The sequence below is a fragment of the Mesocricetus auratus genome, unplaced genomic scaffold, assembly GCF_017639785.1.
Source record: "Mesocricetus auratus isolate SY011 unplaced genomic scaffold, BCM_Maur_2.0 Super-Scaffold_100676, whole genome shotgun sequence".
NCBI lineage: Eukaryota > Metazoa > Chordata > Mammalia > Rodentia > Cricetidae > Mesocricetus > Mesocricetus auratus.
This window is the reverse complement of record NW_024429266.1, coordinates 87,827,027-87,853,783: the sequence shown is the minus strand read 5'-3', so window position 1 is coordinate 87,853,783 and position 26,757 is coordinate 87,827,027. Positions and strand designations below refer to the sequence as shown.

General features: G+C 42.7%; 1 protein-coding gene across 5 annotated transcripts in view; it reads right to left on the bottom strand.

The window, feature by feature from the left end:
* Camkmt (calmodulin-lysine N-methyltransferase) overlaps positions 1-26,757 on the bottom strand; it is a 347,460-nt gene that overhangs the window by 49,046 nt on the left and 271,657 nt on the right. For 4 of the 5 annotated variants that reach the window (XM_040739131.1, XM_005077267.4, XM_040739132.1 and 1 more), the window contains exons 4-7: positions 10,918-10,978; positions 9,175-9,229; positions 8,034-8,097; positions 1,234-1,300 (exon numbers count right to left, since the gene is read on the bottom strand). In XM_040739131.1, the coding sequence (XP_040595065.1) occupies positions 1,234-1,300; positions 8,034-8,097; positions 9,175-9,229; positions 10,918-10,978 (247 nt within the window). The remainder of the gene's footprint in view (positions 1-1,233; positions 1,301-8,033; positions 8,098-9,174; positions 9,230-10,917; positions 10,979-26,757) is intronic. The other variant, XM_040739133.1, reaches the window with a different exon arrangement.

The window sequence follows — 26,757 nt, the reverse complement described above, 5'->3', positions numbered from 1 at the left end:
CATAGAGGAAACTTACAACACCAAAGGACGCCAGAATAACATGACAAACAAAATAATTCCAGATGGAACTGTTACTGTGATGAAATCTGTAGTTAAATGCACAAAAGGAAAATGCACAGATGCAGCTATTTCCACGTGTTAGTACACCTTAGTAGGGATGGCATTCTCCTTTTAGTTCAGGGTGGGGCATCACAGAACACACAGTGGTTCTACCAGGGGAAAGCAGTTCTCCTAGCCTGGAAAAGAATGAACGGAACCAAAAGGGACTGGACCCCTGGACTATTAAAACCACCAATAGAAGAAGGTGTCTTAGCCTTGGTGCTATTGATGCCCTGGGCCACATGCTTCTATAATGGAGGGGTCTGCTGTGTTTTCAAAGCTACGAGTCATCTCCACCATTAGACATCAGGACCAGAAGAAACCAGTAGTGACAGTGTCCACTCTCACCCAAGTCATCACAAGGACTGACAGAATCCCCTTGGGGTATAAGACTGCCCAGCCCAGGCTGTGCGTCACTGGAACAGAGCCACTTAAGAAGGCCTCCAAACTAGGCTTTCCCCAACCTCACACTGCATAATCTTAACCATCAAGTGGACTGGAGAGATGGCTCAGTGGTTAACAGCACTGGCTTCTCTTCCAAAGGACCGGGGTTCAATCCCAGCACCCACATGGCAGCTCAACAATTGTCTGAAACTCCAGTTACAGAGGCTCTGACACCCTCACACAGACATACATGCAGGCAAAACACCAATACACATAATAAATAAAATGAAAACGAAACAGAACGAAACTCTCCTGAGCCAAGAAGTGACCAAGTAACCCTAACTCAGTGGATAATGCATTACTTGAGTGTTCTACACCATATGTAGTTCTGGTGCTTTCGTCTATTTAACGGAGTGTCTGCCTGCCTCATGGGAGTCTCACAAGGTTCAATGAGGCACCCGGAACAGTGCCTAGTGTATAGTAGGTGCTCAATCAGCATTATCTACTATCACTGTATACATAGCATCAAGTATACAGTAGGTGCTCAATCAGTATTATCTACTATCACTGTATACATAGCATCAAGTATACAGTATGTGCTCAATCAGCATTATCTACTATCACTGTATACATAGCATCAAGCATACAGTAGGTGCTCAATCAGCATTATCTACTATCACTGTATTAATCCATAGCATCAGGAAAGCAGTTTCCAGTTTCACTCAGATAGGAGGCAGAAAGGTATCTTACCAGCTTGATATTTTGTGAGCCTTAAATACGCCAGTCTCCTGATTGCTTTTGATGATGCTGTTCACATCTGCGGGGGCACAGTTAAGAAAACTTCTGCAGTGACCATCAACTGATTAAAACAGAAACCTACAAACATGCTGGCTTCTCATCACAATGGGATCAACATGAGAAGGAGGAATGAGCGGTCAATGTTGTGCCGTGAAATACCAACTCAGCACTGGCGAGAACTTTTCATTCCCCGGCTTGCGATTTAATCACCCGTGGGGGGAACATCTAGGGTAGCATCGTGGCAGGGCCCAGGGGATAGGTGCTGGAGGGCACTGCTGGGGAACATGAGCTGCTATGCCACTTCCCCAGGGCAATCAGGCATCCAAAGACAGATGCCCATCAGCCAGTGAGGAGGGCAATGGCAGCCTTTGATGACTTTCCAAACTAAAGCGGGTCCAATCTCCTAAATGCTTGTACAGGGAGGGAAGATGGGCAGGAGGGGCGGTGTTGGGAGGAGGCCAGGAGAGGTGGAAGAAAACCTGGAGCATCTTTGGAGGAAATGCAACAATGAAGAAGAAAGTCATCCTAGTGCGGTGGGGGCTGTCCTTCTGTATATACGTTACTCTTACTGGTTGATGAATAAAACACTGATTGGCCAGTATTCAGGCAAGTATGGGCGGGGCTACCAGACAAGGAGAGATGCCACGCAGCTACCTGGAAAATAGGACTCCAGGCGTTCTCCAGTAAGACAAGGCCATGTAGAAATACATAGATTAATAGTTACAGGTTAATAACTAACAGAGAGCTAGCCAATAAGAAACCCGAGCCATTGGCCAAACAATTTATAATTAATATACGTCTCTGTGTGTTTACCTGGGACTAAGGGCGGCAGGACCAAGCCAATAGGACCTCTGTCTACACTAGTGAAAGGTCCCTTGAAGAACTTCCGCTTTGGCCTGCGGCCTTGCTCTGACACAGGACTCAAGTAGAAGAGTTGTGTTTACGTTAAAGAAACTCTGCGTGACATCCAAAGACCCTTGGGAGAAAGCACACCTAGTTCAACACCAGGAAGAGCTGTACTGCAGATCTATAATAGGTTTCTGTGAGTGCTGCTATTTCTCTCTTTGCTCTGGACCCTGGATGGGTAGAGCCTAATAAATATACCAACTGCGACACCCAGACACTCCTGTGGTCTTATTTTCTGTGCTGACCTCTGTCCCTGGCTTCCTAATTTCTGAATGCCCCCACTTCTCATTTATTTGACTTGGCACATTTCCTATAAGACGCCTCACAATCCCCCTCTGGAGTATGGCAAGTTTAAATAAACAGGAACTAAAATAATTCTCCTGAAGGCTGCAAGCTGAAAGAAATTGGGCCCATGGGGAGGATACCAGGCAGACAGCGATGTTCCCCTATTGCTTGGAAAAACGCATTTCCTGAATGTTCAAAGCAAACACTGGCCAAGATCTCCCTGCCAGAACAGAACCACAGGATTCTTAAACCCAAATCTGTGCTTGCACCACCAGGCACACCCATTCTTCTCCGAGTGAATAAGCAGGTACTGTGGGATAGCTCTCCTCCCCTCAGGAGTAGGGAGGAAAAATCAATTAGGTCCCCTAATGATGGGCTTTGTAGAGGTTTACAAAAGTGCCATAATGCAGACTTCTTTTTTTTTTTCTGGGTGAACTTTCCTGTATGCAAATTAAATACCGTTAAATTACATTCATTAAAAAAATAAAGGAGACTAATTTCCCTACTTGTTTTGATTAACTAAAATGACACATCGGCCTACGGTTTCTGTCTATTTCAGGAGCCTTCTAGATGAAGCATCTTGCAGGAAAGGACGGCTGACATCTTCATTCAGAGAAGCACAAAATTAGTAGAGTCAACTGACAACTGCTTTTTATTAAGTCCCCTCTCCTAGCCACACCCTACTCCAAGTTTCCATGGTATCCAACTGCCTGCTATAATGTGCTCGGCACACCTGTAGCGTCCTATGAGTACATGACTAATCTATCAAGCAAAACATATTATTTTGCTAGTGGAGGTAATACTTTTTTATAAAATAGTCGCAGGGAAGTTAAATTATATAACTCAGAAAACCTATTAATAATTTCTAGTAAACATCTTAACACTATATACTTTATACATTTATAAGCCTGCGACTCTGGGTGGTCAGGCTGTAGCAAGCAAGGATATTTATATTCTACAAGTTATATTTTCTAGTGAAAAATTCACTGTGGTATTTAGGCTGCTTTATTTTTAGAACTGGGCAGGAAATATACTTAGTGGTTCGGAAGGGCTTTTAGAAATATACTAAAAGAATCACAGAGAATAGATGGCAGTGCTACGTTAAAACATTACCTTAAGAGATAAACTCTGATATTCTGCTCCTGCACCCCGTAGGTCAGATTTTGATGGTCTTTCTGGATGGCACTGTGTCCAATAATAGATTTTATCATCTCCCTGTGTCACCTCAGGGTAATAAAGGAAATCCAATCAAACTGAGTCAATATGACCAGGATGATGTTCAACACAACAGACCCAATCATGCTCTGTGATCTGCATCCACCTTCCAGAAAGTCTCGGTGGGAGGGGCTGGGTGCCGGGAAAGCCTTCCTGTGGTTTCTAGATGAGATGGAGCCAGGGTCGTTCTCTCTGTCCCCTTGTCACGGCAGCTGCTTGTGACTCAGCGGGAGCCAGATGTCTACTTCTAGCTTCCTGACTGAGGCATGTGTCAGGAGTGATGTTCCGTTCTAATTATGATTATTTTTATTCTTAAAATATATACTCATAAACAATTGCCACAAAAGCCTTTTAGGTCAAATACATCTATTATAGGTAGGTAAAATGCTGTTGAAAATATTAGTCTTGCTGTGTAATAAGTAACTGAATTTATCGGTTGTATATATGCCTTGAATCACATTAATTTTGAAATTATTTATTTCTTATATGTGTATGGGTGTTTTGTCTATGTATATGTATATGTTCCATGTGTGTGCCCAACGTCTTTGGGGACCAAAAGAGGGCACCAGATCCTCTGAGACTGGAGCTACAGACAGCTCTGAACCATTGAGTGAGTTCTGGGAATTGAACCTGGGTCCTCTGAAAAGCACCATTTTAAATTATGTCTGCATGTGTGTCTGGTGTGCGTGCGTGCGTGCGCGCGTCCTGCAAAGACCATTTTTTTTTTTTGCCTCCACTTCCCAAGGGTTGAGATTATAGGCAAGTTCTCCATACCCCAGTTCTACTTCTACTCAATATGGCTTGCAGAGGGCTCTGCAGCAATCAGAGTGCAGCCTGCCTTTCTCCCCCTGCTCCTTTTCTCATTGTCCTCACCAGCTACAACACACCTTTTCGAGTAGTTATTACATGTGAATATTTAGGCGTTTCTTTCTTTATAGCACTAAAAGGGAAATACCAAAGGGCATTGTTGTTGTTGTTGTTTTTTACATTATTTTAAAATAGATTTGAGTGGCTGGAGAGATGGCTCAATGGTTAAGAGCACTGACTGCTTACTTTGATTGCCAGCGCCCACACAGTGGCTCACAACCATCTATAGCTCCAGTTCCAGGGGATCTGATGCCCTCTTCTGGCCTCTGTGGTCACCACGTATGCACACAGAACACAGATATTCACACAGGCCAAACACGCATAGTCATAACATAACAAAATAATAATAATTAAAACAAAATTGAGAACTGCGTAACCCAGATGATCCCATTTCTAACCTATCCTTTGTATTCTTGGAGCGTGGGTATGGATTAAGTGGTATCTTTAGGGAAAGATGGTTTTCAGGATGGGAACCCCCGGGTTAAAGCCAGTGAGGCACCTTAAGAGCCAACAAAAACCTTAAGGAAACCTACTTACGAGTCTGAGAAAATCCTGAAGACGAAAAGCTCATTTGACCTCAGGTCTTACTTTCTTTTTAGACGGATCCCTTTGCAGTAAATCTGAGATCTACGGCTAGCTTTCTGGGGTCAAGACACAGAGGCCTAGAGACACAGCCCACCCTTGGTATACTGTAGAAAGATAAACGCCCATGTAGCTGACTAGCGTCCTTTTATGATCTATAGGTTCAGAACTAATCTCTCCATTGCCTCTCATATTAAAAACAAAAGAAGCCAAAATGAAATAACAAAACATGCCATTTTTCCTAAAAATAAAGTAAAGCTCAGAATGATAGAAGCTTAAAGAAGCCAGTAAATAAAACTAGTTGGATTCATTCCATTCAGAAGCTAAGAACAGCAAAACATTTTTAAAATGATGAGACTAATACGAAGGCTAATACCCGGGCGATGAGCGTCTGCCAGGTCGATTTTTATCATTTCTCTGGTGTGTTCATTTGTTTCTTAATGTGCTCATCTTGCCCATTAAGAATAATTAGCAGCTTTGCTTAGAGATTTGCTGGCTTCTGGCAATGTCTCTCCCATTTTTTTTTTTTTTATTGACAGCCACCTTTACTGTTTGGAAAGTAATTTTTGGATAATATTCTACAACTGCTGTATAATTTTGGCTTCCTAAAATTTTTAAAGAAAAAACACAAACTGATTTCTAAGTGAGTTGTTTGATCTGTATGCACTGACAGTATGCGATTTGGCGGGTGAGTTATTCTTACAGAGAGGGAGGGCACAGATGAGGAGGGGAGTCACTCATATTAACCTCACTCAGCAAAACAGATGACAAGGCATGCCTATTGTAAGCTGTTTGCAAATCAAGAACAACATTAGTATTAAAAGCAGGAAACCACATCACCAATTTTAAGGCTTTTGCATGCTTTTTTCTCTTAATTAAAATAAATTAGATCTACTTACAACAGAAAAAAAAAGGCACACAAACATGGAACGCGCACATCGTAAAAACCGAACCCCATCAGGAAGGTTCTAAGAGATGAAATAAAACACGCGGCGGCCAGTTTGGGTCTGCATCCTAAAAGGACCCCTACTTCATCTACATTGTAAGGTTCTCCCTCCTGCCCTCTGGCACCCCGCTATATTAAACCCATTGTAAAACCCAGCACAATAAAGCACTCTCAGGGCTGAGCCTCTGAGGACCAAATGTTAAAAATCCATTTTCTTGGGAGGGGGCTGGACCAATCATTTCTTTGAAAGGCCGGCAGAGTGAATGGCAGAATCTGAGATTTCCTCTCTGATTTCAAGGGCTGGCATGGCATCTCTACTGCTCAAAGCGAAGGTGCGATAATAATTAATGACACGAACCTGGCTTCCCTTCTTTGGGCACTCTGTGGTTTAGTTCAACCATAATTTTAGTGCCATTAAATTTACATACCGATTCTAGATGCTACCCCCACAGTCTGACAGCAGAAAGTTCTAATTGATTTCTGGTGCTAATAAATAAAGTCACTTGGTGACTTCAGGGGGATAAAGATTTCAGGGTACTGGGCCCGATCTGGAAGTTTCTCCCTGTTGTTCAATATTCCTGAATTTCTACCCTCAGAAAGACACTGTGTGGGTTTGAGCTGGCGTACCTGAGAGCGCCCATTGCTCTCCGTGTTCCCTGACAAGGAGGAGCACAGTGAACTGATATGGACACAGAAGGAACCCGTCTACAGCAGTGAATGGAGCAGGAGTCTTCAGGAATATTTAGAAAAACTTGCCACAGTCTCAAGATCATGATTAAAGATCCTACGTTAAAAAAAAAAAAAAAAAGGAAGCACCTTTTGTCATCTCTCTCCCTGGTGTGAAAGGCAAAGACTGTGATTGGCTGTTTTTCCTTCCTGATTTTTTTTTTTTAGGCTGTCAGGCAATTAGCTGGGTGGGGCTCGGCAGGGCTGCTGAACAGCTAGCATGCTCCACGGTCTTCCTTCCTCCTATGCGAACAGCTGATGGAGCTGCTGCGGATTTTATTTCCAAAAAAAAAAAAAAATTACAGAGCGGAGAAAGGAGGAAAGGAAATAAAAAATAGGCTTTATGTAAAATGCCACAAAATTCAAAGCTGCCTCAAGCCTTTGAAGGGACTAAAAATTCAAATAAGGCTTCTTCTTACTCACCATGTCAAAAAAGAAAAAAAAAATCCAAAGCAAACAGATCTTCCACTTTTCCCTCTCAATTTCTAGCGGCTGTTAACTGCCCTGAACGTATCAGCTAGACTGCTAAAGTAGCCATAAATTATGCTTGCTTTTCTTAGTTAAAGTACAGTTCAATTTTCTGAACTCTGTGTACATATTAGTAAAGCATAATCTAATATAATGGGGTTTGAACTGTAATAGCAGAGCAGGAAGAAAAAAGAGATAGCTTTTTAATCCTAAATAAAAGGAGATAATGAAGAAGTGATAGCCGTTTCCAGTGGGGGGATATAGGCAACTCCCCAGCAATTAGCATAGGTACAGCATGACTGATGTGTGTGGCATCACAGGCACAGACGCTAGACATTAACATTTACAGGCAACCCGGGATGGGGTAAATAGTCATTTTAATCAGTTTTGTGCCGGAAGATCTTAATGGAAATAAAAGAGCAAGAATGCTACAAAATTATGAAATAAGATTTTGAATTGCCTCGAGAGGTGCACAAAACATAAGACTCCTTCAGTGAGAAGTGTCCGTAAACCCTGTGAGAAGTGTCCGTAAACCCTGTGAAAAGGAACACACCACGCAGTCAACTGCAGTGAGTCCATGTAGCTCTAGTTTTTCTTAATTACCGATTGTGTGTATGGGGAGCTCTTTTTTAATACCCCGTGCTGTCTTTCTTTATATCAATTGTTACTCGGCCCCGGGGGTAGGGGTGGGGGTGGGTGAGTGGGGGGGGGTTGGGAATAGGCACAACAAACCGGCTTTCTATCTGAATAAGGATACTTCTGATGGCCTTTTCATTCCCATCAGTTAACAGAACTTCTTTGACATCTGCAGAAATAGCAACCTGGAAAAAAAAAAAAAGAAAAAAGAAAGGGACTACAGCAAACAATGAGCAAATATGCTTGTCTGTGTGGAAGTGAAGACAGGAGTGACAAGCCTTCAGTATCATGCTTCCTCACCTATTCCTCTGTAACAATCTTCAATCTTTTTTCATTTTATGTCTGCATTATTTTAATCATTCAATCAAATCAGTCAATACTTTTATCATTCCATTTGCGGGAGCCTCTATCTTGCTATCATTCTGTTCGGTAATTGCATTGTGACAGCGGATGATGGCATTCTGAGAGGCTTTCATTTGTGGGCTCCTGTTTATCTAGTAGAGCCATCATACAAGGCTGTCACTCCGCCTTTCAGCCGGCTTCTGTCTGGCTGCCTGATGCCCTTCATATAACTTTGCATTGCAGGCAGATGGCTTTGTGAGGGTAATTTTTTTGTGAGCTTTGACATGCTCGCACATTGGGCTGTAACCTCGACACATTGTATAAGAGCGACAGGTTTGTCAAATGCCAATCAGTGTAACAATATGCTTTTATTTGTAGAGACATAAAAACTTGTCTAATGCACTGTGCTGCTACATAATATCTCCCGAATACATGACTGAGAACCCAGAGAATGGGGAACAACGTTCCTGAATGGCCAATCTAATTCAAAAGAATCTAATTACTGAGCGCTCTGGATCATGTTTGTTGGTGTAATAATACAGGCAAAACATTAGCAGCTATCTCATGGTGCTCCAACTGTGATTTGCTGGGCTATTCCTGCATCTTAGCAAATGGGACTATAATCTGAAGAAAAAAAAAAGAAAGAAAAGCTTTCGCTATGGCAAAGAAAGACTGTGCGAGGCCTGGAATGTCACAACAAGCGATATTGACTACACTGAGGTAAAATGTTTCTGCTCATCGAGGCAACCATAAAATCAATATGATCCGAAAGTAAGTCAATCTAGAAGGTCTCTCAAGACCCGGCAGCTTGACCGCAGCTGATGCTGTTGACGGTTCTCTGACCCAGCAGTTGGAGGCCCTGGAACATTTTTCCTTTTGTTCCTCCCTCTGAATGGGATTGGAATTGAGAAAAGACCTACCATGAGCCCAGCCAAGCATGTCATGCCACCCCCGAGCTCACACACAGCAAGGTCCCTGAAAGAGAGAAAGAAATGGTAGAACCCATACAAATTAGATGAAAATGGTCAGAGCCATATATATGTTACAAGAACAAATTACCATCTGCAGTAAGAACGACACTACCAGGGAGTTGTGGAGACACGACTGGGCTACCTCATGTCGTTTTGCGTTTTAAAAATAATTATGAAATAGAGAAGTCACAGAGCAGGCAAGCCAGTGGGGGGTTCCCTCATTAGCGTTCACTGCAACATTACCACCGCTGAGCTGAAAAATCTGAGAAGGTTCCCCTTTTTTCTCCTTGTCAATGGTGCTGTCTTTTAGAACTAAACTAGCTAGAGTAGCGAAAGATAATTGTTAGGGAAGGATAACATTGTTAATCCACATTCATGCCTTCAAAACCAGTTAGACAAGTAAATGAAGAATATATATGAGTGTGTGTGAACTTATGTTAGAGTCACACACAGCACACAAATAAATGCAATCCTGATTTTTTTTTATTCTAAAAAAAAAGCTGAAACAATTTGGAGAGCTGAACCACCCCCATAAGGCACAATTACACAAAGAGCATCCAGCAATTAACACGTAGATCACAATTGACCCGAGCACACCGAAGCAAATAAACAATGCAGGGACATAATGTGGTTGAGGAGCAGACCAGGCTGAAGTCAGGGCTCAGAGGTAAGGCTGAGCGTGCCGTTCTACACTTACCTTCCCCTTCTGTGCCTAAATATCAGCCCTCAATGTGTGACATTCTCGCCCTGGCCCACTGCTGGCTGGCTGGAGTTTAAGCACAGTGAGATTCCGAAATGTCAGCCTTCAGGGCTGTAGCCCTGGATTCAGAACTGCCCTCTTTAGATATCATAAGCTTAGGGTTCTAACATCACTAATTATATTTAGCTATTCAATGTATATTTAGCTATTCAATGCAATCCCAGACTGTTGGGTAGGTATGGACTCACAGAGCTTCAAAAAATATGTGGTACCCACCCAATCCTGTAAGAACATATAGTTAAAACAAATCATGATCACTAAAGGCTTCTTATGAAGCAATGGACTACTCAGAAAGTATATATAGGATGTTTATAAAATAACAATTAAAATGGAAAAAAAGCCCTCCACTTTCTAGTTGTACCAAAGATCTCCAGAATTTTTAAATAAAGAGCTCCTTTTCGCCTTTCCTAAATCTCATCCATGGTTTGATACATAACACATATATTAACAGCTGAGAGTATTGACTTCTTTAGAATAGTAATTTATATTACACATATTGTCAAGGACACAAGAAATGCCTTTAAAATGAGGACATCTTCAAGTAACAGCTGTGAGGCATCTATCAAATGTGCCAGTGACTTCCCTAACAGAAGTTACAGAATGTGTTTATTGTGGGGATTTTTTTTTTGACCTTCACAATCAGCAAGGATTGATTGCGCCTTCCCTTTTGTTTCCCCCAAATCAAAGTGAAATAAAATGCCTTGAGTGAAAATCAAAAGCCTTTGACACAAGCAAGAAGCTTGCTGTGCAGTTCGCACCTGAAGGCAGTGCAGACCCCTCTGCAGAAGCAACATGTGTTCCTGGGGACTCCGCCTTCCCCCACTTCCCGTCAACGCTTTACAGCTGGGAGGCTGCAGAGCAGGCCGTTTTTTAATACGCAGATTCAATAACCATGATGGGCTAAACAAATATCTTTTAAGTGTGGCTCTTACCTGAACATATTACTGTGCTTGAGGCAGTAGTAAGCTAAAACCTCCTCAGACGGCCAGATGCCTGGAAACACAAGAGGGGAGATACTACGATTAGACAGTCTTTCCCCAGACTAGCTTTTAAAATGAAGGCTGGGCACCAGCCGCTGCAGCTCAAACCAATCTTAGCATGGTGCCTCCTTGCCAGGAGTCAGGTCATGAATGTCCTTGGTTGCTATTTTTATTTTTTTAGTTTTTATTTTTTGGTTTTTACGAGACAGGGTTTCTCTGTATTGTTTTTGAGGCTGTCGGTCCAGCCCAGCCTCAAACTCACAGAGATCCGCCTGCCTCTGCCTCCTGAGTGCTGGGATTAAAGGCGTGCACCACCACTGCCCAGCGGCTGTTATTTTTATAATGGTCAGCATTATGACCTTTTCCCCAGAGTGACAACAAGACAACCTCAATAAACCTTGCTAAAGTTCAATCACAATAAAACAGAAAAACTATTAACAACCAACACGACAGTTATCAAAAGTTAAATGTTGATGGTTCCAAAACAATACAGAGAAACCTTGTCTTGAAAAACCAAAAAAAAAAAAATGTTAATGGTAGTTCAAGTGGATTTTAATCTTACTTAGACAAAATTAATGCATGAGTTGAAGGCTTGCTATGTATGCAGTTCCTGCTAGGAAAAAAAAAGTGGGAAAAAACTTTAAATTAACTTTAAAGGGGCAAATAAAACTGCTAAGGTCATTCTATTGGTTTTTTTGTTTGTTTGTTTTTTGCTTTTGTTTTTGTTTTTGTTTTTGTTTTTGCAGGGGTAGTGGGAGGGTTGAGACAGGGTTTCTGTGTGTAGCTCTGGCTGTCCTAGAACTCGATCTGTAGATACGCTGACCTGGAACTCAGACATCTGCCTGTCTCTGCCTCATGAGTGCTAGGATTAAGGGCATGTGCCACCACCACCACAAACCAGCTTCATTCTGTCGTTCTATACATTTTCATATTAATATATTAAGTTATCCACAATTACTTTATTTCTTTAATTAAAATATCAACTGCAGTATAAGATTAAGAGACATTAATTTCACTATATTTGGCATGCCTTTAAGTCAAATAGTGTTCCTAGGCACTAAACTGCATGGAGAGACATTTCCTAAAATCATTACTTACACATCTACTGAGAAGACCAAAACTTCAAGAATGGATACAAATTGCTTCCAGGTAAATTATTAGAAGTCATAGTTACTGGGGGTTGCAATAGGATGGTTAGATTATGTGTGTTTTTAATTTTTTCCTCTACATTTTTTTTGTATTTTGCAAAATTTTTACAATGAGCCTACATCACCTTAGATATGATTAGAATAAATTATAACCTTATAAAAGTTACGACTTCTTCCAAGGAATCAGCCTTATTCATCAGTTGGGGACACCCTCCCCCCCAGGTATCCTTCCTGTGTGAGGTTAAGGATGCCCCATGGCCCAAAATGAGATACATCGAAAATATTTGATTTTTCTTCTGAGATGTATCGTAACACAAGAAATCTAAACCTGGTCTTCGCTGGCCTAGAGTTTGTTCCAAGCTCCGGTGAGGGAGGCATCTGCGAACTCAGGGCCTCTCCTGGCCAGTCTGCCCATGCTCGTTGCCCTGCTCTCTGGGAACTCACCCCCCTTCCCCTCTACCCAGCCCCCCCTCCCCCGCTCGGGGAGGTCCGCGGGAGGCCCCAGTCTCAGACCTCCCCGGCATTCAGCACGGACTCCCCCCCTCCCCCGGCTGATGAGCTTCCTTTGCCCGCAGCTTCTATGAGTTCGAGGCCAGCCTGGTCTACAGAGAGAGTTCCAGGACAGCCTCCAAAACAGTACAGAGAAACCCTGTCTCAAAAAAAAAAAAAATCTAAACTCTTCAGAGAAGATATGAAAGTAGTCAAAGAGCATGGGTGAGTGAGTTAAGGAAGAGGAAGAGGTGACCACAGCAAGACCTGCTACAGGGAAGCCCAGCAGGGTTGGAAACCCACTCAGCAGGCACACAGATGGGAGATCGGAGCAGTCAAGACCACAGGCACCTTGAAACCAGACTGCCTGGGCTCCAGTCCCTGCCCTGCTGTGTTTGTTAGCTCAGAGGCCTTTTCATCCTGGAAGTATAATAACTGCAACATCACCTTCATAGGAAGGCTGTACGTACGGGTCAGACGAGTGAAAACACATGCAGTGGGCTTCGAAGAATTCTCAGCTCTTGATAAGCATAAAGGAAAAGTAGGTTGTTCCCGTTGGCCTCTTGTGAGGAGGGTAGAACAGTAGATAGATAGAGAGACCACAGCGATTATCCCAAGAGTCGGGACAGACAGAGAACCATTGCTTTGTCTGGATGGCAACGTTGTAAGACCTTGTACACCTCCACACAAAAAGAACTTCATAAAGACCGACGTACATAATAAAACTCTCCGGAGGAAGAGCCAAGACAGTGTTCTCACTAAGTGGGTGTAATCACCACAAGAATGGATTTCTTTATGCCCTGAGTACATGGCTGTGAGGTTTTTTTAAAAAAAGTAATGATAGGGGAAAGGTATTTAACTAAAACTTAAGCCCCAATGAAGAATGGATGTGACTTCTAAAATGCATAGTCTTTTCAACTCATTTTATATATTTTTTGAGAAATTACAGAGTGATTTTTTTAAAAACTAAGTTAAATATAAAGATCAAAAGGCTAAATTTCTACTGTTAGCAATATAATCACTGTTAATGTTTTAGACATCACTCCAAAAACTCTTTCTAGTTATAAAGGTATCTCACCCAGTTGGGATTCAGTAACTTGATTTTGTCCCCATTCAATTAGGTGTAGGAAGGGGCCATAGCACTGAGCTCACACTCCAGTGATGTCATTTGTACCAATGGTCTACATTCTCCCTTGTGTATCAGCATTCAATTAACCCATTTCCTCTTATTAGACAGTTAAGCTGGGTTCAAAGTTTGTAATATCATAAGATTATAAATAGCAATAGAAGGAAACATCTTTTCCTAACATATTTTCCCCCAGCCAAATTTAGAGATGGGATATCTGGTCAAAAATCAGGTACAGGGTCTGGAGAGATGGCCCAGTAGTTAAGAGCACTTGCTGCTCTTGTAGAGTTCTGGGGTTCAACTCTTAGCACCCACATGATGGCTTACAACCATCTCTAACTCCAGTTCCAGTGTTTGCAACCTCTTCTGGCCTCCAAGGGCACCAGGCACATATGCTGCACACACACACACATAGATAAGACACTCACACATAGAAAATACAGATAAAGAAATCATTAAAAACTTGGGAATAGTCCATATTCTGATAAACGGGTTGAGCATCCCTAATCTGAAATCCAAAATACTCCAAAACCTGAAACTTCCTGAGGGGTCATGTGACCACAGATTCTACACATGCTCTCAGGTGACATCATTCAGAACAAAGCTGCCCTAAAAGCTTTGTGTAAAACCAACTTCAGGTGACTTATATAAAATACATATGAAGCAAAGGAATTTCACATTTACACTTGGACTCCATCTTTAAGATATTATGTACATGTTAATATCCCCCAATTTAAAATGATCCCAAACCTATGCCTCTGACCCCACGCTTTTAGGATACCGGACATTGGATCTATATGTAACTGTCCCATGTGAATTTTATACACTCCATAATCCTCAGAAATAATGTTCATTCTGGGCTGGCTCTCATGACCCAAGTCTTGGATCATATGTAAAAATGAAAGGGGATAGGAAATAACGCCACAGCATTGTCCCCTGAGGTGTACATGTTCTCCATCATACACACACACAATAATAAGCAATTTTCAAAGAATATTTGTTTCTTCAAAACCTTACCAAGACAAGGCTTTATCTATTTTAAATCACAAATTTTATTAGCACATGTTAATTATAATTATTTACATGATGGGTTTCATTAGGGTATTTTCATACATATTCATACAAGTTTTTTTTCTGTATCTACACTCTATCCCTTTCTGCTATTGCTGGTCCTCTTTCTAATCCCTTTTCTACTTTTCATTTTGTTTTAGCATTTGAGGTCTCGGAGAGTATCAGTAGTTACTGTTGCAGGATCCCAACGGGTGTCCCATGGGGGTGGGGGAAAGTAGACATCACACCAACACCACCCACCATAGGCATCAGGAGCAAGTTGAAACAATAAACTCAACTCTGCCCCAGGAGAGGAGATCTGCTGAGGTGACGTAGTCGCTGTCCATAGGGTCACATCATCTCTCATCTGCTGTTGTCAAGAGCCTCTGGCAGACCCAGGCTGGCTGTCAGGAGATATCTACTGTGCATGCTCTTACTATCAGTGTAGGTTGACTGTCAGGCCCGTTGAGCCTTAGTTTTCCCACAGGTTACTTAAAGGATCTTAGGTGAGGAATTGTTCACAGAAACACCAGTGACTTCACCACTGAAGAGAATGTCCCTCTCTCACTTGGCATCATTAAGTCCCCATAGATACTCAGGGGTGGGGGTGAACACCTCCTCACTATTACTGTTATCTGTCCATGGGTTCTTGCAGACCTCTGCGGTCCCTCTTCTCCATATGGCAGGATGCCCACAGGTCCAGTAATTACACCTGTTGTGACATCAAGGGTGCAATGTCAAGTTCTGAAGTCAACACACCTGGCCACACACCTACCTCCATCCCTTACATTCTTCCTGCCCCAGCTCCTGCAGTCCTTAGAGGGACAGATACAAAAGACCTATTCATGGCTGAGCATCCCAAGTGGCCGGCACCTTGGCTACAAATGAGTCAGGGAGTTACCACTGCTCACTATAAAGAGGAGCTTTTCTGACCAAAGGCAATGGCTGCACTAACCTGGGGTATGAGCATATTCATTTAGCAGCTACTTTGATGGGCACATGATGGGTGATGACCTTCTGTATATATTTTTCTCTTATTGGTTGATGAATAAAACACTGATTGGTCAGTAGCCAGGCAGGAAGGATAGGCGAGGGTATGAGATGAGGAGAATTTTAGGGAGAGGAGGCAGAAAGAGGCTGCTAGGAAGAGATGCCATGTAGAGATAGGGAAGATACAGGACATGCCAGGCATTCTCTGGTAAGATAAGGCCATGTAGAAATACATAGATTAGTAGTTATGGGTTAATAATTAAGAGAGAGCTAGCCAGTAAGAAGCCTGAGTCATCAGCCAACAGGCACATTGTGTTCTTTTAGCAGAATAGTCGTAGCTTCCCCACTAGGACATATGACTTCCACAGCCATGAGCTTTTGGCCAGGATGTAGTTCAGGATGTGGATTTCCTCCTGAGGAGCAGGCCTCAGATCTCGCCCTTGTCATTGATTTGCTACTATTGCCCCAGTGAGAATGTCTTGCTCTGTCGGTCAGCAGTGGAGCTGCATTAGGACAGTTGTTGATGCCACCCGTGTCCCAGCCTGTAGAACACCCTCTGCCACCAGGAGAGTTTGTTAGCAGGGACCAGGATCCCATCCTGGTTCCAGCTTGAGTTCTCTGCCTCCTACAATCAAAGTGTCTGGGCACTGTGTTTAGCAACTAGTTCTTATCTATTTCCAGTGGACAAGCAACAGCTGTGGCCAATGCCTGTTATTTCATTTGAAATAACGTTTAAAAATTTAAAGTATCATTACAAATCAAGACTAAGACAAGATACTTCAACCCTACTGGGGTCAGGCAACAATGGTGTGGGCGAGGAGGCTACTGTAGGCATGTAAAGCGACGGAACTTTGCAAAACCGTCTTGCAGTTGCTCAGAACGTTAAGCAGCTAAATTTAGATGACTGTACGAGTTCAGAATTCTACTTCTTAAAAAATGGAAATATAACTATATAAAAAATGTGTAAAAGATTTATGGCAGCATTATCAATAGGTGGAGTGCTGACACATGCTACAACATGGACAAAACTCAAAAACTCACTAAGTGAAGGAAGCCATTTACAAAGGACCACATACTATACTCCTGCATTTCTTGTTTATATTTGGTTTTTCGACACAGGGTTTCTCTGTATTGTTTTGGAGGCTGTCCTGGAACTCGCTCTGTAGACCAGGCTGGCCTCGAACTTACAGAGATCTACCTGCCTCTGCCTCCCGAGTGCTGGGATCAAAGGCGTGCGTCACTACAGCCAGGCTCCTATGTTTGCATTTCTAACAAGGTATTTACCAAAAGTAGGTTGGAGTGATGAAGTGAATTTTATGTAGATCTAAGGCTGAGCCCTTCCTCCACCAACTCACCAACCTTCTCAGCTTCCTTCACCTCCAATCGGCATTTTGTATTCCGACATTACATTTCATGAGAAATGAATGACCAGATACCTGAAGGAATGCGACAGATAGCAAAACTTTTCCCCATTTGTTAACCTAATGACTTCTCAACCATTTACCTCCCAGTTTCAAAACCAACACTGTTGCTATGTGCTCCCAAATTCTATTGCCTTTGTGAATTTATACCTAAAAATGGAACTTTATAGTGCTTTTAAGTTTGTTCAATACATATTGAAGATTTATTTTCATTTATATGTGTGGGTATCTGTCTGTGTGCAGTTATATCATGTGTGTGCAGCTGCCCTCAGAGGTCACAGAGGGACTTGGATTCTCAGGGCCTGAAGTTGCAGGTGGTTGTGAGCTGCCTTACTTGGTTACTGAGAACGGAACTTGAGTCCCTTGGAAGAGGAGGAGGGGCTGTCAACTGTCCAGCCATTTCTTTGCCCCTCAAAGGAATTTATTTTAATAAATGCTTTCCTGAAACCCTGAAATCTATCCTCTTTTGCACATGACTTTGTAGGATTGGGCTATAGTCCAAGACACATAGCAACCACTCTTCTCTCCTCCATATAGATTTTAGCATGAATTCTTTAAGCTCTGTGTGGTGGGGTTTTGGCCAGCATTTTGGAAGAGCAGTAAGTAGCAAGGCTTCATGGAACAGACACAAGCTCATCAGAACAGTGCTGGAGTACCTTTAGAAGCATTTGCAAGCCTAGACCATAAAAATGATTAATGTCCCAAGACTTTAGTATTTCACTAATACTGCAGGGATTTATGAATCGATGATTGACACTTTTGCTATATTCCTGACATCTGCTACCACAGGAGAGTAGCACTCATGGTGACATCTAAAGTAGCTAAATTATTGATCTAAACAATGTATCACAATATTTTAATTAGCAGTTTATTCTAGAATGCATCTTCTCCAAAACCCATGTCATGGGAGAAGATAGTGACCCCTTTGGGAGTCACTTATCAGATATCCTGCATATCATATATTTACATTATGACTCACAGCAGTAGCAAAACTATAGGTGTGAAGTAGCCATGAAGTAATTTTATGGCTGGGGATCACCACATCATGAGGAACCATATTAAAGGGCCACAGCATTAGGAATGTTGAGAACCACTGCCTTAAGGAACGAGAAGCATCTTACTTTTTAGTGGTCTCTGTTTAAGGCAGATGAGGAGTCTACTTCACAGAAGGAAAGGCCTCCTTCACCCACCATGGAAGCACTGGCTAAACAAGAGGGATATTTTTTAAAGATTCATTTATTTATTTGAGACCAGGGTCTCACTCTGTAGCTCAAGCCTATATGGAGTTCATATGTCCAGACTGGCTCAGATTTGCAGCGGTCCTCTGGCTTCAGAATACTAACTGGGATTAGAGGTGGGAGTCACTACAGCCCAGCAGCAAGGATACTTGCTATTTTGAAAAAAAAAAGTCTCAGAATTCTACACTGTACTTAGACTTTTGTGTTCATTTGGGTCCGTAGCACCTCACTTTCCTTCCAGTGAAGGTTTGGCTCCCTATAGATGTGTTTGTCAGAAATGGACCTACTGAACTTGATAGATTGCAGACAGACTATATCCAGATAATACCACACATAGACACACAGACACACACACACCCCACAACACACACACACACACACACACACTCTCTCTCTCTCACACACACACACACAAAACCACAACACAAACTCACACACCACAACACACACTCTCACTCACACCACAAAATACACTCACACACACACATACCACAACAAACTCTCTCTCACACACACACTCTCACACATACTCACACACCACAACATACACTCTCCTCCACATACTCCCCCCCACAGCTGTCTGTGTTATGACAATGACAGGGAATTTTGACAACAGGAAGGATAGATTTAAAGTATGCAACTACTTTTGTTGTTATCATTAGTGAAGAAGCTAGTTTAGAATTATTTTAAGTCAGGCGCCTGGTGGTGTCACACGCCTTTAATTCCAGCACTCAGGAGGCAGAGGAAGGCAGATCTCTTGAGTTCAAGGCCAGTCTTGTCTACAAAGTGAGTTTCAGGACAGCCAGGACTGTTACATGGGAAAATCCTATCTCCAAAAACATACAAAAAATTGTTTTAAATGCTGAGTGTTGTGGTTAACCTAGAATCCAAAACACCTATCATTGAACAAATGGTTGAACAAATCCTAAAGTTAGACTACAGGAGTATCCAGGGAGACCTGTGGCCCCCTAGATCCCTTCCATCTGAGGGATTTTTGTTTCTTCATAGTTCACATAAGTGGGAAGTCCAAAGGCTTTGACAGAGAGCATCCAAAGAGGCATCTCTGCTGTCTGTCTCTGCCCATCCTCATGGTAGCCACTAACTCTTTGGAAACAATGTGGCCAGCTCCCACAGCAGACATCTGATTTTGTCATAATTATCTGATATCTACTGGAACGGCACCGATCTCTACCTCCTTAAACAAAATTTCTGCATGTATTACGGCGGAGACTGGAGCATCAGAGCCTAGAGCCTTAGCAAGGCTGTTAAAAGCTCCAGAAGAAGACAGACAGGCAGACAGACAGGCAGACAGGCAGGCGGACAGACAGACAGACAGACAGACAGACAGACACACACACACACACACACACACACACACACAGAGATGTGACCAGAATGAAAAGCTGTTTGAGTGGGAATGGGTAGAGAGGTTTCTTAGGCCATTTTCAGTGTTTGTACTGTGTTTTCTTTTCCTTTAATCCAACTCACATTTTTCTCTGTCACTGATAGATCAGCCCACAATAGGAATCAAGAAGAGGACTACAAAATGCCTCAAAAACATTAATTAGATAAGCACTGTATTTCAGATCTTGGGGATCAATGGGAGGACAGGATGGTACTGGAGCCTCCTACTAGTTGGAGAAGGAACCCCAATGTACCATTGTAGACAATGTTTCTTTCCCTCCTGGTTCTGCTGCCCTTCAGCCCCAAATAAACACACTGATACTTATATTAATTATAAACTGTTTGGCCAATGGCTCAGGCTTCTTACTGACTAGCTCTCTCTTAATTACTAACCCATAACTATTAATCCATGTATTTCTACATGGCTTTATCTTACCGGAGAGCACCTGGTGTGCCCTATCTTTCCAGTAGCTACATGGCGTCTCCTCTCAGCATCTTTCTGTGTCCTCTCCCCAGAATTCTCCTCCTCTGGTAGCCCTGCCTATACTTCCTGCCTGGCTACTGGCCAACCAGTGTTTTATTCATCAACCAATAAGAGAAACACATATAGAAGGACATCCCCCATCATGACAGCTGTGACTGTAATAAACGCTATGCAGGAAGTGCAGAGGGTAGTTATAAGAGAGTGTCGGGGGCACCCAGCCTCGTTGGGAAGAGGCTGGAAAGAGCCCATAAACGGATGCTTCCCCATTCAGTTAACCATGGAAGTTGAGATTCCAGAGGACGTGGAGCAAAACAGAGGAAGAAGAGGGAAACAAGGATGGACAGAGTGGTCCTTCAGAGGAGAGCCTCATGAAATAAAGTTTTGAAGAGGGGGAGGTCTTGATGTTTTAGGAGTAGGGCTCTATCCTAAGAGAAAGGTAGAGAGTGGGACAAGATGAGGCTGGAGGGGTGGTTAGGTCACAGAGGTGTCAAAGGTAATGCTAACCTCTCAAATCATCCTTAAGATCCATGCAATGGTTTAAGCAACAGAGTGTTAGCTCTGACTTACATTTTAGAAGATAATCCTGGGTACTCTAAAGAAAATGAATTGACAAGGGGCAAGAGGAGGCAGGCGGGAACAAGGAGGAAAACTACCACGGGTATCCAGGTAAGAGCTGATAGTCAGGTAATGGTTAGTGGGGATGCTCGGAGATATATTTTAAAAGCATGCTGACAAGATGTACTGGAGAGCTAGATGTAGGGACTCTGGCTTGGGTGGATGATGGACAGACGCATATAGGATTTTCTTCCCATTTTCCATGAAGTGAGGTGGCTGATTTCATGGTATATTAAACACCAGCCAGGGAGGTCTGTGCTGTGACATCAACACACCGAGAGATACTGGGACTTTCAGTGTCACCTTTTTGAGATTCTGAATCCTCATCTGCAAAGTGATAGGCTTCAGTCAGATTATATCCAGGGGGCCTTCACCCTATAAAAATTACAATAGAAAAAGAGGCCGCGCATTCTGGAGTTGAATGGAGTTCATCTTGAATACCCAGTCTTATAGATCTGTGACCTTGGCAAGGTGCTTAACCTTTTTAAGACTCTTCATTCATTCATGGGACATGCAGCTATTAACAGCCATGTCTGCTCTAGAAGGCAGGCTATCGTAGTAATTAAAACACAGCCCTTCCCTAAATAGCTTTAATAGAGGCAGTAGACAATAAATATAATTTCAGGTATTGACAGATGCTGTAAGGAAAAGAAAACATGGCAATGAAACAGAGAACAACTATCGGGAAGGGGGTGCTGCTTCCTCAGATGGCATTGTTGGGCAATGCCTCAAATCTCTCATTTGCTAAACACAAGCAATAAGCACCGCTTCTAGGATGCTGAGAAGACTAAATGAGTATTACATAGGCACTTAGAATAAGGGTCAGGAACAAGCCAAATTCACTATAGATGGTAGAAGCTACAGTCACTGGCTGTTGTACTGTTACTAATTTGAAATGTTTCTATACAATCTTGAGGGCATCTATATGGAACCTTCATGGAGAGTCTTATCCTTAATTAATAATGCATGAAATCAAGTCAGAACTGCATTTGGAAAAATGTGTCCTGATTCTGGGACTCTGCAACTTGTCTGGAACAGGAATGTACATACATGTACAGACAGACACATATGTGTATGTATATACATTATGCATATGTATATAAATTATATGTATATACATTATATACATGTATACACTCACACACACATATGTATATGTATGTACCTGTGTGTATGTATATATGTATAGGATGTGTCTCTCTATATAATTATGTCTGTATATATACGCATATGATGTGTGCGCATAACAGTTGCTCTACAGTTACTGACAGGTGCACACTGTACCATAAAGGGTTAAATAGAAGCCATCCTAAGTTTGTGAATACAGTTCACAGAGAACTCAAGTAGTTGTGGGTGGGAGGGTGTGTCTGTGCAGTCTGGAACAGCAGGTAGGGGGGGAGCCTGTCTGGTGATGCTCTAACATTGCTTTAATGCTAATACTGTCCACAACTATCACGTAGAGGGGAGCATCAAGGCACACATCAGATAGATGCTCTGTTGGAATGTGGCCTCAGGTGACTCTAGAACCATTATTCTTAACATCTAGAATCTGCTGCCTCCCACTGGCTAGCTATGCCAGCTGGGCTGTGACTTTGCTCCTTGTGCTCCTGGAGGAGTCGTCAGAACTATATACAAGGACCAGCAATGCCCACATGGAAGGAGACATCAAGAGGATGTCAGTCCCGAATGCCTCTCAGACTGCAATGCGGGCTTATAGGTCAGGCCTGAGCTGTCCAAACGGTGAAACTTGAACCATACATTTTGATGAGAGTCCCACTGAGGTGTGGACTATGAGGGAGAGAAGACAGGAGGAACCAGGCAGGAAGGCAGAGAAGGGGAGAGAGTCCTCTGAGAACATCCCAGGCAGCTCTGGCCTTTGGGTCTGATGTTTGGGGACAGGTGCCAGAAAAGGGACTGATGGTGAGACCCGCTTCTGAGAGCCAGGAGCGCACGGCAGCCATAGCTGCAGCTGCTCAGTGCATAAGGGTGTGAGTGTGAAAGACACCCTGGCATGTCAGCTTTGTGACCTTAGTGGGCCACTTACACCTCACCGCCTGGATTCTCTATCTGAACCTAAGAGCGCTGCCCTCTCCATAATACAGACCGGGGGTTCAACAAGTGTGGTGATTACTCAGCAAGTACTCGACTCCTGCTTTCTATTGCTGCTCCTTGCTAGGATGTTTACCACTGGGGAGCAGAGGCAGCGTTCCTTAAGCACTCGCTACTTAGCAAATACTGGGCTGTGCACTTTGTATGGATCATCTTGCTCAATCCTAAATCATGTGCCGTCATGATGACGGGAGAGAGGGCACAATGAAGCTTGTGGATGGGCAGAGAGCCTGTGAGCCTGTGCAGTCTGGCTGGGATTAGGGGCCACACTCTCCAGCTTTGGCAGCCCATCCTATGTGCTAGTCCTTCAAACGGTGGCCGGTCTGGGTATGAAAGAGGACTGGATTCTAATTCTCATGGCTGCCAATGACTAATGTTAGGACTTTGAACAATCAAGAATAAAAGAAATGGACGGGTTGAATTAATTTCTAAGGCTCTTCCTGGTCTGGGCCCCAGGATGAAGTTACTGTATTTGTGCACACCCTCAGATAAATGTCTCAGAGGTTGTCAGTAAGCTCAAGCCTGTGACATCTTAAAGAAATAAGATTGATTAAAATATTTCATATGTACCAGCACTCAAATGCAAACCTCTATTGGGAAGACTTTTATATGGCTCTAAATGGTCCTGTAAGTCAATCTTGAATACATATCAGTTTTAGTTAAGTCAGAAGTGGTTTTGGTCCATTAAATTCCCCAGCTTCAGAAAAGAACCAATCTATAGCCATACACACGAGTTGTGAAAGGTTTTTTTTCTTGGTCAACTTTTAATTGACAAGTGATGGTAGTGGTATCTTTATGGACTATAAAAGCAACATTTTGATTCAGAGAATGGAATATGTTAAAAATAGAACCCTTCTTAAACCAGAGTGTTCCCCCTCCCAAACTGAACAAAATCCTGTGACGGATGTTTTCTCAAGGATATTTCCTCCTGGGTGGTGTAATAAGAATCCCCTGTGGGCAGAAAAGATAAGCAGAGGGGAGACCTCCCTCCAGTGTGAGCTGCCTGGGCCCCTAGGAGAACTGCTCAGCTATATTGCTCCTGGGCATAGGGTTCCAGAAGAATCCCTTCTGGGGGAAAATGAGACCAAAGAGCTCCTAGCAGAAGGGAAGATGTAAGGTGGACCTGGAATTCCTCAGAAGCTGTGAGGAGGGGAGGAGCAGGGGCTGTGCTCGCCAAGTTGTCCTCAGATAACACCTTTCCCCAAATCCCTGCTGGGCTGGGTGTCCTGAGTGCGCAACAACAGGGACTCCTCTGGGTAGCATCACCCTGTTCCCCTTGGAAAGCTGTAATAGCAACCAGTCAAGTAGAAAGAGACAAATAAGAACAATGTTGGTCATAATTGTTGTTTCTTATTTTGGCTTCCTGGCCACTTCGCCAATGTGGACACACCCTGGCAAACCAATACGAAGAGTGGGCTTCCTTTTTGGAGTCACCAATGACCTGCGTCTGAACCGTAAAGGGGGTTCCTATTGTGGAGTCTAGCTTGATAGTCCTTGCAGGCAAACAATGTGGCCCTATTCCAGACACATAGGGAGCCACATGTTTTAGTGAGGAATGGGCGCTCTACACACGTACACACACCTCCCAGAAGAGAAAACGGAACTAAGGAGGTGGGTACACTCTGCGGGTGAAAAATCCCTAAACACTCGTGAAGCAGCCCTGCGGTCAGACTTGCTGTGCAACAGAGTTTTTTCAAATCATGCTGTGTGGAAGTTGAACATAGCAACACTGCCTTATTCCAAGTTCTCCCTCTTATGGCCTTTGGAAAGAATAATTTCTCTGTGGGGAAGGGGAAAGAGGGATGAATGTCCCCTCACTCTCTCTTTTTGACACAAGGTCTCATGTAACCCAGGCTGGCCTTGAACATGGGTAGCTAAGGATGATCTTGAATTTCTGAACCTCTTGCCTCTATGTTCCAAGTGCACCGACCTATTTATCTGATGCTGGGGATTGGACTCAGGAACTGGTTTCATGCATGCTAAGCAAGCACTCTGTCTCCTGACCTATATCCCTAGCCTGGTTCTCCCTTTCTCAATGAAAAGATTGCTATTAGCAACTTCCAAAAACCTGAAATACCACTCAGCAAATTGATTTGGTAAATAAGGCCACATCTTATTGAGGTTCAGGATAACCCCACTTTAAACAAAGCCTAAAATGCCATTTCATTTGAAAGTACATTAGCGATGTTCAGATTGAAAAAGGAGGGAGGGAGGGAGGGAGAGAAGGGGAAGAATGGACAGGAAGAGGAAGGAGAGAGAGAGAGAGAGAGAGAGAGAGAGAGAGAGAGAGAGAGAGAGAGAGAGAGAGAGAGAGAGAGATCAGTAAAAAGTATATGTAAGACCTAGCTGAGAATATCAGCTGGGCAAAATGGCCAGGGCTCTGGCTTCACCATTTGTCATTATTCATTGATATGAAGGAAACATGATGATCTACTCCCCAGATATGTCTGCTGCTGAGCAAACTTGGGCGTCTCACCACAAACTAATGTGGAAATGCAGTGCTAAGCACGTCCTGGCAGTAAACACAGCAGTGTCGCTCAGTCAGGGACTTCCACAAATGTCTCCAACCAACTTGCATGATTGTCTTTAACGCTTTTTTTTTTAAAGAAATGAATTTGATTTCATTTTCCTTCCCTAGCTTTCAAATAGTCATTAAAAATTAAACAACACCAAGAAAACCCTTTTGTGATTATAGCCCTCATTCTCCCTCAACAAACTAGATCTATAAATTTGCGTACCATTGTAGATGTAAATTACAAAATTTATATTCAACTATATTAAAACATCTATTCCAAAAATGATTACCAGTTGTGAAAAGCAGACAGGCTTATCACTTGCTGTCAGTTGTTCGTGTCTAGTTAAGCAATAACGTGCTAAAACTGCTCTTTTGTTTTGTGCAAGAATTTTGGCAATAGAAGAAATGAACACTTGGTTAATAAAAACTCAGGCTGCCTTTTTGCTTTGATGGAGGAAGCAGCTGCCTGTTTTCATTTGCGGCAGAGCAGCAAAACCCATCAGTATAATAAGCAGCTTAGATGCATCCATCCACAGCGCCCGTAAGGATATAGGGCTATTCGCTCAAAACCAATCCCTGGTTTAATTTTAACAAAGATGTGTCTGACATATTTGAAAATGCATTATAATAGGTTTTGAAACACGAACAATTTCTCTTTCTTTTAAATACTTTTCACAGATTTGAAAGGTGTGTGTGTAGCTGAATGATAGCAATGATAAGAGCCAGGCCAAACTGGGAGGACGTCCTAAAGCAAGGGTCATGAAGAGAGCAGGCCAAGAGGAGGCCTTCTGTTACTTCATGTCAAAGTGGAAGCAATTCATTTGAATGTGAGTTCATTTATTTCTTTATTCCACTGAATGAACACTTACTCCCTATGTATATATGGACACACACATATACACACACATAACACATACATAATATATACACACATACACACATATATACACATACACTCAACATATACATACATATACACGCATATATATACATATACACATATGTATAAACATATATACACACATACATATATATATATACACAAACACACATATATACACACATATATATACAAACACATATAAACATATACACACATACATACACACATAGACACACACACACACACACAAAATCATTGGGCTAGAGGGAGCGCACAGCTAAACACAAAAACTTTGAGGGAAACAAGGTTGCAAGCTCAGT